The 13,465-nt window shown below is 37.3% G+C and overlaps 1 protein-coding gene across 2 annotated transcripts in view; it reads right to left on the reverse strand.

The window, feature by feature from the left end:
- The window catches only part of PLD1 (phospholipase D1), a 149,674-nt gene that overhangs the window by 20,582 nt on the left and 115,627 nt on the right, over positions 1 to 13,465 (reverse strand). For both annotated transcript variants that reach the window (XM_081138573.1, XM_081138572.1), the window contains exons 22-23: positions 7,368 to 7,481; positions 4,634 to 4,683 (exon numbers count right to left, since the gene is read on the reverse strand). In XM_081138573.1, coding sequence (XP_080994699.1) covers positions 4,634 to 4,683; positions 7,368 to 7,481 — 164 coding nt within the window. The remainder of the gene's footprint in view (positions 1 to 4,633; positions 4,684 to 7,367; positions 7,482 to 13,465) is intronic.

Consider the following 13,465-nt stretch of genomic DNA (forward strand, 5'->3'; position numbering starts at 1 on the left):
AGAATCTAAAGCATTTTAACCGAACCAAGGGAGTTCATGTCCCATTTACTGACGTTTCCACATAGTATTGATGTTTTCTTTTTTATTTTACCGCTGATGTTATTCAGTGTTTCTATTAAATATGGGTGTCTTGGAAAGAAATTCATTGCCAGGTTATACACAGAGATTCCTCCGCTTACAGAGAACCCTTCCTTATGCGTGTGGGTGATCTTACAGCTGTTTGCCAGGGGCTGGTGTGCTGCTGCATCCTGTGTGGGAGCTGTATTTCTAAACAGTTACATGTAAAGGAAATATTTGCAAATACATTTTTTCTACATTTGTTAATATATTGGAAAGATGTTCTGTACAAAGCATGGCCTCTTCTTTGAAGAGAGAGGGGAGCATTTCCTCCTCTAAGCCCTTCATGCCCGTAAATTTCCTGGGAAACATTTCTAATATAATGTCTAATATATTCTTTTACAAACATTTATTAATCCTCCATTCTGCCTACTGTTGCAGAGGTCTTTGTATCCTTGCAGAGTGCTAAAAAAGTTGAATAAATGAGTGAATCGATTAATGGATAAACAGGGAGGTTTCCAAATTAAATGTCATGGAGATATTTGAGAATCTAGAGATTTATACAGGCCCTAGGACGTATCTGTTATTAACACTGGTACATATACACCTCAAAAAATGAGAAAGTCAATATAATAGACTCTAAATGTTTGCAAGGAAATTCTGGGAAAGGACTTCAAGAGTTGTTACAGGCTTTTGTTACTTAAAAACTTATAGCCCTTCATATGGGTACATTTCTAATCCTGATTGAAAACCTCTAGATCTTCTGTTAAATTATACTAAATTCAATGCTAAAACGCCACAATTCACAACAATTATAAAGATCATAAAGAAATGTTTTAAATTAAACACTAAATCCCTGAAGATTGGCATATCAGATAATTACACACTAATAGCTGCTGGTTTTCTTTTCAGGAATTTTAACATATTCACAGCAGCAGTTTTGCTATTTTTAAAGAACTGAAATGGTAGACAACTGTAGTTCTCTATCCAATTAGAGATCAGCTAGTTCATGTATTTAAAACCCACTATGCATTTACAAAAAGAAAGTCAACAACAGAACGTTGTACCTCAAAAAGGGGTATTATGTAATTAATCTGTTCCCCCGTTTAGAGTAGGAACATTTTGCCCACTGAGATGTCAGCTTTTGACGTGTTCCCAGGGTACTTGGAAATATTTTCATAAGAGGGTTTAACATTGAAATTACTTCTTGTGTTAAAATCCAATTTTTCCCCTGAATAGGCAAAGGCAGGAAAAGGGTCCAGAGCCAAAGGAAATGCTTTATAATAAGCTGAGGCCATTTTTATGGTTGAGAAACTAAATAGGCTTGTTCTAACTTTTTATTCTCCTATAACCTCACTTTTGCACTTCACTAGCCACGGGCAGCACTGAATGTCTTTCCTGATTCTGTTTTATCAGTATATCTTTTAGAGACTTATTCATTCACTCTTATCTTCATGATAAGCCATTAGAAAATCGAGTTAGGGAAAGTGCTCTGGTATATCTTCTCTGTCCTGGATGCAATTATATACAACTTTGGAGAGTATTTATTGTTGGTGATGTGCATGTCTTTATGTCTAAAGTTGTTTCTAAAGTTTTTTAGACTGAGCAGACCATTAGTAAAAAATTACTGAACACTCAACACACATACATGTACTAAAAGTTTAATTCATTATTTTAAAGCTTCCAAATCATTTAAAACTCCTTATACCATAAAATTCATTCTTTTAAAGTATTCAATTCAGTGTTTTTTTTAAAAGTATATTGACATGCTATATGATTATCACCACTATCTAATGTAAAGACATTTTTATTATCTCCAAAAGAAACACCAAATTTATTAGGAGTGACTCTCATTCCACTCTTTCCCCAGACCTCGGCAATGACTGATCTACTTTCCTGTATGTTAAAATTTTTCGTAAAAATTGGAAGTATACATTATGTGGCCTTTTGTGTCTGCTTTCCTTTCACTTAACATAATATTTTCAAGGTTCACCTATGCTTTAGCATGTATCAGTATATTCCTTTTTATATCTAAATAATATTCCATTATATGATAAACACATTTTGTTTCTACATTCATCAACTAATGGGTATTCAGGTTGTTTCCACTTTTTTGTTATTATAAATAATACTGCTATAAACATTTGTGTACAAATTTTTGTATGGACATATTTTCCCACTCTCTTGGGTATATGCTATGGAGCAGAATTGCTGGGGTCACATGGTAACTCTGTTTAATTTTTGAGGCATTACCAAACTGCTTTCCAAAGAGCCTGTACAATTTTGAATTTCCAAAAGTAATGTATGAGGTTACCAATATCTTCATACCCTTGTCAATACCTTTTTTATTTTTTAAGTTATAGCCATCCTGGTGGGTATGAAGTTGTATCTTGTGGTTTTTATTTGAATTTCCCTAGTGACTAATGTTGAGCATCTTTTCATGTGCTTATTGAGCATTAGTATATCTTCTTTAGAGAAATGTCTACTTAGATCCACAGCCCAATTTAAAAATTGGATTATTCTTCTTACTGTTGACTTGTAAATGTTCTTTATATATTCGAGATACCAGTCCCTTATCAGATATACAATTCGCAACACATTCTCCCTAATGGAGGAAGCAATGGTTTCTTGGATTGTACACCAAAAACAAAAACTTAAAAATAGATAAACTTCATCAAACATAAAAGCTTTTTTGTTCCAAAGGACATATAGCAGAATGGTTTCTGATGAGAAATTGCCTGTTAATCTTACTGATTATTTGCTTCTCCTTTGCTGCTTTCAAGGTTCTCTTTTTGTTTTTCCCTTTCACTGTTTTGATTATGATGTGTTTTGGTGTGGATCTCTTTAAGTTCATCTTACTTAGATTCTGTTGAGCTTCTTGGATGTATAGATTCATGTTTTTGTTTTTATAAAATTTGGGAAGTTTTCAGTTGTTATTTATTTAAATATCCTATCTGCACTTTTTTCCTCTTTCTTCTCCTTCTGGGACTCCCAATATGTATATATTGATGTGCTTGATGATGTTTTATAGGTTTTCGAGGCTCTGTTCATTTTTCTCTATTATTTTTCCCCTTTGTTCCTCAGACTGGATACTCTCAATGAACCTATCTTCAAGTTTATTGATTCTTCTGCCTGTTTCAATTTGCTACTGAGCCCCCCTAATGTGCATTTTATTTCAGTTATTATACTTCTGACCTCCAAAATTTATACAGGGCAGGGCAAAAGTAGGTTTATTGTTGTGAGTAGGTGAAACACAGTTTATTCTTGTATTATTACTTTGCTCCACCCTGTATGTAATTCCTTCTTTTTAATAAAAAATTCTTATAGAAACTTTTTAATTAAAAAATTCTACTTTTCTATATTCTCTATTTGAGGAGACATAGTTTTTATACTTCCTTTAGTTCTTTACATACCATTTCCTTTAGTTCTTTTAACATAGTTAAAATAGTTGTTTAAAGACTTTCAAACTGTCAGGTCAAATTATGACAATTCTTAGAGTTGTCAGTGTTCAGGAGCTTCAAGCCCATTCAGTTCCCTCCAGTGGTTGCTAGGCTGTTGGTTTTCATAGTGATGAGTTGGTTTCCAAGGCTACTATGGAACTGAGGAGAGGGGGATGGGTATATGGCAAATTAAAATGCCACAAAGCTCACTGCTTTTACCAATATTCTTCTATCTTTCTTAAATAAACACTCCTCAGACTGTCATATGCCTTTGGTTAATTTCCAGAGTTCTGAAAAAGATGACTTTGGCCATTTTTGCCAATGTTTTTGTTATTTTTATGTAGGAGTGAATTTTTGGAAATTCACGTACTATGCTATTCCTAGTGATGACCTAATTCTTTAAGTGATATAAGGTGTTCCCCCAAAATGTATACAGGAAGTGTTTATTAAAATACATTTCATTTTCAAAACTGAGCTATAAGCTGTTAAAGTGTATATACATTTTGGGGGACACCCTGTATACATGCATGGAAGGACTAATATTTTCTCCCCAAATTCTGATACATTATCTAGTGCATAAAATCTTCAAAAAAAACTGAGGTTATTAGCATATCCAAAGGCCATACCACATGGCATCATATTATTGTGATAGCTCCTCCTGACTTTTTCAGATTTCCTTGTAGCAGTTCCATTCTCCTGATCAGTTAGATTGAAACTCTTAGGATTATCTGATATTTCCCTTACTCTCTACTTCCATATCCCCTCAAGCCTTCTTCACAGTCATATTCATACATAACCTTTCTTTCCATTACCAATGTGCATTATCTCTCACCTGCTACAAGTCTCTCTTTACTTTGCTTACCAATCTCACTTCTCAAAACAATTATTATAAATAAATATAAATAATAAAAATACATTATAAAATACTCTCATTTTTATTACCTATACATCTCAAGTCATATTATCTTCACTTGAACAATTGGTTTGGACAATCTAATAAGAATAAATTGATCTCTGTTAAGTATTTCACAGGATACCTTTTGTAAACAGAGTTCTATCATCACGCTGTGAAAATACGAATGAGTATTAATATGTCACCAAAACAACCATTGAGGAAAAGAACAGCAGTTACTTACGCTCTGCTTTTAATTGTCCAAGGATGGAATTTTCTCCTCTGCACATGGTCCTGAAAATATGTAAAGAAAGAAAATCATTATGAAGGTTTCAAAGGAACCAATCCCAATTTTTGGGATTTAGTCCCAGTCCAAGTCAAAACAGAACAAGTGCTTTTATAAAAAGATGTTACATAGATTTTTTTTAAAGCTGAAGAAACCAACAAATAACCAATTTTGCAATGTTACTGATGGAACGAGGTAGTTGTTTTGAGGTGGGTAAATGGAAGTTACAAAATTTATTTCAGAAAGAGATATTATTTTTTTAAATGCAAACTTTTATTTATTTATTTAATTTATTTTTTAATATATCTTTATTGATTTCAGAGAGAGGGAGGAAGAGGGAGAGATAAAGAAACAGCAATGATGAGAGAGTCATTGATCGGCCCCGACTGAGGATCGAGACTGCAACCCGGGCATGTGCCTTGACCAGGAATTGAACCACAATCTCCTGGATCCTAGGTCGATGCTCAGCCGCTGAGCCACGCCCGGCTGGGCAAGAGATGTTATTTTTAAAAGGTGGATTATGAGTGAACTTTCTTTCTTAGAAAATTTGTTGACAGTGAAGATAAATTTAGAATGCCTCAATAGATAAGAATACTTACGCAATCACATTGCTTTCAGAGGTGAAAAGGGCAAAAACTTAGTAGAATAATTTTGGAATTAAAGAAACTATCATACTTGGGCTGTCTCTGTAAAGTCAACAAACCCCTTAAAAGTGAAAAATAGAGTCTCAAATAACTGACTATTAACGATCTTGTTTCTCAAGACTCCGATAATAGTCTGAATTGTAAAGAGCGACGAAACAAAACATTCTATGCTCCATCTGCTTGTTTTATGAAAATGATTAAAAATACAGTTATGCCTGGGAAATGCTGATATTATTGAAGATGATGCCAGCAAATAGAGATGTTTTTGCATAATAAAAGGTTATAGTTTTAGTTGCTGAACAAAAGCCAAGCATGTGATTTCATTCAGCTGGTTCAAACCCAAGAAAATAGTCACAAAAAATAATTACAATTGACAATATTCCAGAAAGTAACATTATAATGGCAAATAGAGTGGTTAATATCCAGTTAAACTTATGTCAGGGCCTTAAATACTTGAAAAGCTTTGTTTGTCATGTTATCAATCAGATGATAAAAGAAAGGGGCAAACCTTCAGAGCGTATAGACCAAACCACAGTTAAAGTTCTCTCATACTATAACCAGGCAAAATTAGTCAAGAGGAGACAAAGAAAAAAAATCTTTACTTGAAACCCTGGCAGACAGACAGAAGCTTGAAAAGTCTGAGTGAAACAAGAGGCTTAAAAAAGAAAGACTTCTACCACACTGGGGTATTCAAACTGTGCACAGAAGACCCCTAGATCCTACAAGGGGTTCCACTCTAAGGGGGCCCCGGTAGGAAGGCATCGAAGCTTCCATCCCCAATTTGACCAAGGCTCTGACCCCTTATCTGCTTTATGCACAGGGGGTTCTGGGTAAGGTCTCATTTGTCCTCTAAAAAGGGTTTGATTATAAAGGTGGTCAACTACAGGCGGCTCTGAAATACGAGGGATATTCAAAGAAAATACCCAGGTTGTGGTCCTTGCTTTGCCTTATTAAGCGTGTGATCTTGAGCAGTGCTCTTTGTACCTCAGGTCCAAAGCTTGTAACTGGGAGCTGGAGTCACGCCCAGGCCTGACCATTTGCTTCTTTACTCTCCTTCTCTTCCCCAGCTATGTGACCCCGAGAGATACCCGCCTCTCCACACCTGGGCACCAGCTAGTACCTCTCACCCCTCTTCAGGATGCTCTACTGGCCAAGGCCAAGGCCTCAGGTGACCTTTTGAGTGACCGTGGAAACTCCGCTTTTTAGAATATCAAGCATAGGACTTACCACTTTCCCTATAACTTTAACTAAGATGGGGTAGAGAAAAAGAGTTAAAATTTCAGGAGATGGAAAGAGCCTCATGCTTCGCTTTTCTAGCAGAGACTATTATTACCAACCTTGTTGAAGGATTTGCTACCTAGAGAATCATCAACAAACATGTACAAATCATAGCATTTTAAGCACTTTTTCTTTATAACTGCAAAGAATATAGAAAAGTCAAAAACTATTTGGTAGCTTAACAATGATTTAAAAATCAATATTCATATATATGATATATATTACACATATATTTTATCTAATATATAAAGTCCATACTTATAAGATCTGTATGTATATATATACTGTATAAATATACATACGTATAAAATATATATGAATATAAAGGAGACTAATATTATAGTTCTTTAGTATATATAAATATATATTATAAATGGACACAAGAACTCTTTGTATATATTATTTTATATTTTGTATATTACATTATATATATTTATATGTAATATGTATCATGTGTTGTATTTATAATTATATATCATATATATTATAAAAATTATATATACATACATACTAGGAAACAAATAAAAAAGAGACTAATATTGTAGTTTTTTTATACTTTCCATGTGTCCTAGGCCTACCATTTATGATTTTAGTCCTATGTGAATGTTACCAACTAGTAAACAGACCAAGATTCAAAGTAAAATAAAGAAAAGTGTTCATTTGTTCAACAGTGCACTGAATAGATGTGGACAAACATTTCCATTCCTTCCACCAGCTCAGGCGCGTGACTGATTGAGAGCTGAAAACAGACGACGTTAGGATTTTGGCACCTGAAGTTGAAGTGCATTATTGCCTGGAGAGCGTTTCCTCCACCAGTTGAAATGTCTCCTTCGAACCCGGGCAGAAGTGGTATCACAACATACACTCGGTATCTCTGGCTTTCCCTGCAAAAATCAGACACAGACAGATTCAACAACAACAAAAATGATACATACAGTAACAGTTTAAAAAGACAGCCAAGTATTTCACATGGTTTTAGAGACTGAGGTAATGGCTTCCTGCAGTATATTCCATCACATCTCAGGGCTTCAGGGCTGCTTTTGGATTGGAAGCCAGAGCTATTTTCCAGGCTAACAGTTCATAACAAACTGAAAAATAAGCAAACTTGACAGTAAAGTGGGAATTGTACCCACTAGCTCTCTACAGCATAATCCTTCTAGGACAAAATTCATTGTAAGAAGCCTTGCCTAAATCCCATGGAAGGAGTGTGCGTGTGTGTGTGGGGGGGGGGGGGGTTATAATAAAATTTTCAAAAAGACTGTCATAATAGTTTTATGTGTGACAAGTTCTATCCATAGCTATATCCTAGCTCAGAGCCTGGCAAATAGCAGGCAATCAGTAAATGATTTCTCACAGCTCAGATCTGTAGGGCAAAAAGACATACTAGACCTACTGGATTATTTTCCAGTGATGCAGACATCATAATTGTTTAGAAACTAGTTCAGCTCTGAAAGTTCTGGTTTAGAGGCAAAATGTTTCCCTGGGTCCTTCAAGAATTCTGGGTGACTGATGATTTTTAAATCCTCTACATATATAACACAATATTTTGGGGCCCACTCTCACAGCTGATTAATGACAGCCTTTGGAAGAAAAGCTGTTGAGTGGCTTTAACACAAACAGAAGAATGTGTGGCTCCTTACTTTGATCTACATTCAGAAAGCCAGAAATTTGGAGAATTATGCTCAAATAGGTATCGCTTATTGGGAGGCAAAGCTATTAGAGTCCTTGTCTCCATTTGGAAGATACGCAGGAAGGAGAGAAAGCCTGGAAATGACTGTGGTACCCATTGTGGTTGGAGTCTCAGTCATATATCTCAAGAGAGCTATATTCATACAAAGGGGCTAACTTTCAAGTCAGATCTACTTAAAGTTTTCATAATACTTAATTTCTAAAGTTCATTTCTTCTAACAACTACATTTTTCTTTCATGTGAATATTATTACTGTTCTTTGAGGGGTCAGGCTTCATTACTGATGTCTCTGAATGCCAATGTGTGTATCAAGACATGTGGAAAGTGAAGTTCAGGGCAGAAGTGACGACCAACAGGAGTTTGAAAGCCTGTGAGCTTAACTGGTGCTGAGAAACCAGGAATTTTAAGTAGGTTGTTGTAATGGCATGGATTAATCACTAGATGGCAAACATAGTTTGAGGTGGAAAATAAACCATTAAAAAAATGTGAACTCTTCAAGTTCTCTTCCTGATAAGGCTAAGAGGCTCATATCCCTAAATGGTAAATGGGGTAGAGGAAAAGAAGAACAAACAGAAAGAATACACAAGCTATTTCCCCATAGTCAACATTTAAAAGCCCAAACCAATTAAACTGGACACTTAAAAATGGACACCATGAGGCCTCCACTGCGCCTTTCCAGAAAGAGCTTCGGTATGATCCACCCAGACCCACTGTCCCTGTGCTCAGGGAGGTGCCTCCTTACTAAGGAGGGTTGGCTCCTCTGCTCTCTGAGTTTGGAAATTTCTTCCCTGCCTCAGGGAATCTCACTTCTTCCAGGGCGGCTAAAGGGCCCCTTCCGCAGGCAGGCCATCCTGGATCTTCCAATCCAAACTGGTTTGCTCCCGCCTCTGTGTTCCCAGGGCCCAGTGCCAGAACGTCTGCTCACATGCTTCTGGCCTTACACAGTGCTGATACACATGTCTGCTGCCTACGCTGTGATGAGCTCTTTAGAAATACAGGACATATGTCCACATATCTTTCTATTTTTGGCAGTGCTCAGTAGAGGATCCTTGCACACGGTATGCACTTGGTGCTATTTTCTTTGGAAGGATGAGGTCAGGCTGGAAGAATGTTTCTGGGAAGGAAAGGTTAAGCTGCACAGGACATTTTTCTTTAAATTAAATTACGTTTTACTTGATTTTTTAATTGTGTATATCTATATATCTATATCAAATTGGCTATTTGAACCATTTTTAAGTATACCATTCAGTGCTGTGCGGCCACATGCTGTGCGACATCATATTGTGGACGCTGAGAAAGAAGACACCTACTAAGAAGGGCTCCTGGTGGCCAGCTTGGCTCAAATTAAAAACAAAACAAAACCTAGCAGCCATTTCCGAACACAGGCCTCTCATGGAAACTGCACTTCAGGGAGAGGCCTGCACTGAACTGCCTGCCTGCACTGTTTCTGCCCTCTGAGCCATCCCTTAGAAAGGAGTTCCTGGAGTCCTATTTCAACCGATAAGACTGAGGCTTAAGGCCCCATCCAATCGGAGATACACAGCTCTGACCGACCAGAGCTGCTCTATTCTGATCAATCAGGACAGTGGCTTTTGGACCAATCAAACTGCAGAAAGTAAGAGTCCTACTTTCTGTCTCTGTGGATTTGACTATTCTAGGTATTTCAATATCTAAGTGGAATCATACAATATTTGTCCTTTTGTGTCTAACTTATTTTACTTAGCATAATGTCCTCAAGTTTCATCTATGTTGTGGCATGTGTCAGAGTTTCCTTCCCTCTTATGGCTAATATTCCATTGTATGTATAAACCACATTTTGTTTGCCCAGTCATCTGGTGATGGACACCTGGGTTGTTTCCACCTTTTGGCTGTTGTGAATAATGCAGCCATGAATGTTAGCGGATTGTATCTGAGTTCCTGCTTTTAGTTCTTTGGGTATGCACCCAGGAATGGCATTGCTGGATCATACAGTTAGTCTAAAGTATCCTTTGATAGATGACTGGATAAAGATGAGGTGCGTACATACAGTGGGATACTACTCAGCCATGAGAAAGGTGAAATTCTGCCATTTGTGACAGCATGGATGGCCCCTGAGATTATTATGCTAGGCGAAGTAAGTCAGGAAACGTCAAGAGTCATATTTCACTCATATGTTGGATATAAAACTGAAAACAACAAATGAACAAATAAGATAGACAAAGAAACAAAAACTCACAGGCACACACAACAGTATGATGGTTACCGGGGGGGGGGGCAGTAAAAGGTAAAGGGAATCAAATATATGGTGATAGAAGAATATTTGACTTTTGGGTGGTAGGCACACAGTGCACTATACAGGTAATGTATTACACAATTGTACACCAATGTCATCCCAATAAATTTAATTAAAAAATGCAACCGCCTCCCCCAAATTCTCTTTCACGCCTTTGTTCCTGGCCCCATTTCCTCTCCCTGAGAGCAACTCCCTCTACCTTCCATGTTCTATCAGAATAGTCTATGAATTTATAAGCATATATATGTATTCTTTCCTTATACACAAATATTAGAATCCTATAAACAGTTTTCTGAATGTTATTTGTTTCATTTATCAGTGTATCCTGGAAATTCTGTTCATACAGACTGGCCCTTTTTTTTAAATCCTCACCTGAGGATATTTTTTCCATTGCTTTTTGAGAGAGAGAGAGAGAGAGAGAGAGAGAGAGAGAGAAACATCCATGTGAGAGACACATCAATTGGTTGTCTCCCACATGTGCCCCAGCCAGAGTGGAGATTGAGCCTGCAACCAAGGTACGTGCCCGTGGCTGGAATTGAACCTGGGACCCTTCAGTTCATGGGTTGACACTCTAACCACTGAGCAAACTGGCCAGGGTGAGAGTTACCTTTTTTAAAAATATACATATATATATATATATATATATATATATATATATATATATATATATATATATATATATATATATTTTTACTGAGAGAAAGGGAGAGGGAGAGAGGGATAGAAACATCAATGAGAGAGAGACATTGACCAGCTGCCTCCTGCATGCCCCCCACTGAGGCTCCAGCCTGCAACCCGGGCATGTGCCCTGAGTGGGAACTGAACCTCAATCTCTTGGATCATAGGTCGATGCTCAATCACTGAACCACACCAGCTGAGCTAGTTGCCCATTTTTTAATGACAGTGACACAGTACGCCACCATACGTCCATACCATAATATTTAAACCAGTTCTCTATTGGTGGGCAGTTAAATTGTTTCTACATTTTTTGCTATTTCATAATAACTACTTTGTTATGTATACTGACCCACAAAAGTTTTCTTTTCACATTTGTTGGGAAAGTTTTAGAAGTGGTACTACTGATCTTGAACACAAGTGTTTGTGATTCTGTTTGTAAAAGATGGTTCCCTTTTATCGTCATGTCTTATAAAAGCAAAAATGACATCAAAATGGAGACCTCATATGTAGGATATTGAGAAGTATCCTATAAAAATCTTATATCTTTAGATAAAAAAATTATTGCAAATTTACACTGTAAGAATCAGAATATTCATATTTTCTTATTCTTGGGACCCTGCTAGCTCCATATCAAAGACTTCACCCCCTCCCTCCCTCCATCCTTCCCTCCCTTCCTTTCCTTTCCTTTACAATGCAGTGCTTGAATTTCCTGAACGGTGAAATTTTAAACTGTGTTCAGCAAATTAGCAGCAACTACTTAGATTTTCACTGTAGAATAAAAGGGCTCTAGAATTTCAAACCATAAAATTGTGGTTAGATTTAAGCCAATGTAGAGAAAATTCTATTCGAGAGTATGTTCAATCTCCTTCCTTGATCCCATCCACAGAAAACAACAGTTCCCAGCTGCTGAGGATTCTAATTTCTTCTGAAACACGGCACCCTCAGAACCTCGGGGTGGTGTAATGATAGCAATCAGCGGAGGGCAAGAACTGGAGCTCTTAATGTGCAGAATTATTTAGGATCTTAAAAGCCAGATAAGAGCTAGTGGGCACAGAGCCACCGTGTAAGCAGTCACTCCATCCACTTTAGTTCAGAACAATTTTATAAAATTGCATTCTTAGGCTCTTTGTTAAAATAAGTTTTTCTTTCAAAACTCACTAACTCTTATAGCACTAAGTCTAATAGCTAAAAATTGGAGACAAATGTCTAATAATAGAGGGATGGTTAACAGAGTTATGCTGTAGCCACTCATTTCTGCAGCTACTAAAAATGACCACTATGATGACCTAAGAGCAAAATACTCCTAGTATTGTGTTAAAATGCCCAATGCAAGGTTACAATTACATGGCAATTACAGATGTGGCAGGCTGATACTCTGAAGTGTTAAATAATTTTTCCTCTTAAATGTGCTAACTTCTCTCACTCTGTCACTGAAGATGTGAAGATGGCTCCTAGGGTGGCACTCTCGAAAAGGAACCAGGGCACAAGGATGTCAGCTTCTTAGATTTGGGGAACTAGATAGAGATCCTTGGAGCTGAGGAAGGAATATAAAGAAATAAAAATAAGAATCAGTGCAGGGACTCTATCTTTTGCCTTCAAGCAGAATTCCAGGGAAAATAGGATCTTTCAGACATGAGGATATGGGAGGCCTGAGGATCTGAGCTTTGCTTCCAGAGGAACCCAGAGAAACGTCCACCAGCCCATGGGATGTGACAGCAATAGAGGAGAAGTGGCAGAGGGGCAGGGATGACAGAAGGCTGAGGCCCCCAAGCCGCAGCAAGCCGAAGCCAGAACAGGCCCGAGGCCGATCAATGCTGAGAACAGGAAGCCGCACCCCAAAGAGCAGCTCCCCTCAGCTTCTGTACCAGGATGAGGTGTGTAGCACCCTGGCTCACCGAATACAGAGCAGAAATAACAAGAAATCACCGAATCCTCACATTTTTCAGGAAGTGACTAAACTAGATTTCCTCCTATAGAGTTGGACATGAACTTGAGACAGGAATTCAGGTGAGTTACAGTAAAAGGAAGTAAGTTACAATTCAACAGAAAATATAAGTATGTATATTCATAGGAACAAAAAAAGAAAATGGGAAAATAAAAAGGGGATTTTTTAGGGCGATGAGAATGCGGGATTTTTAATCATATTTTTAATTTCTGTGATTGCTGTTACGCCGTCTGTACCTTCACAAAGGGAAGACGACTTCACCGTGTAAGTGGGGGGCAGTGGCT

The sequence above is a fragment of the Miniopterus schreibersii genome (genome assembly GCF_964146895.1).
Source record: "Miniopterus schreibersii genome assembly, chromosome: 5".
Lineage (NCBI taxonomy): Eukaryota > Metazoa > Chordata > Mammalia > Chiroptera > Miniopteridae > Miniopterus > Miniopterus schreibersii.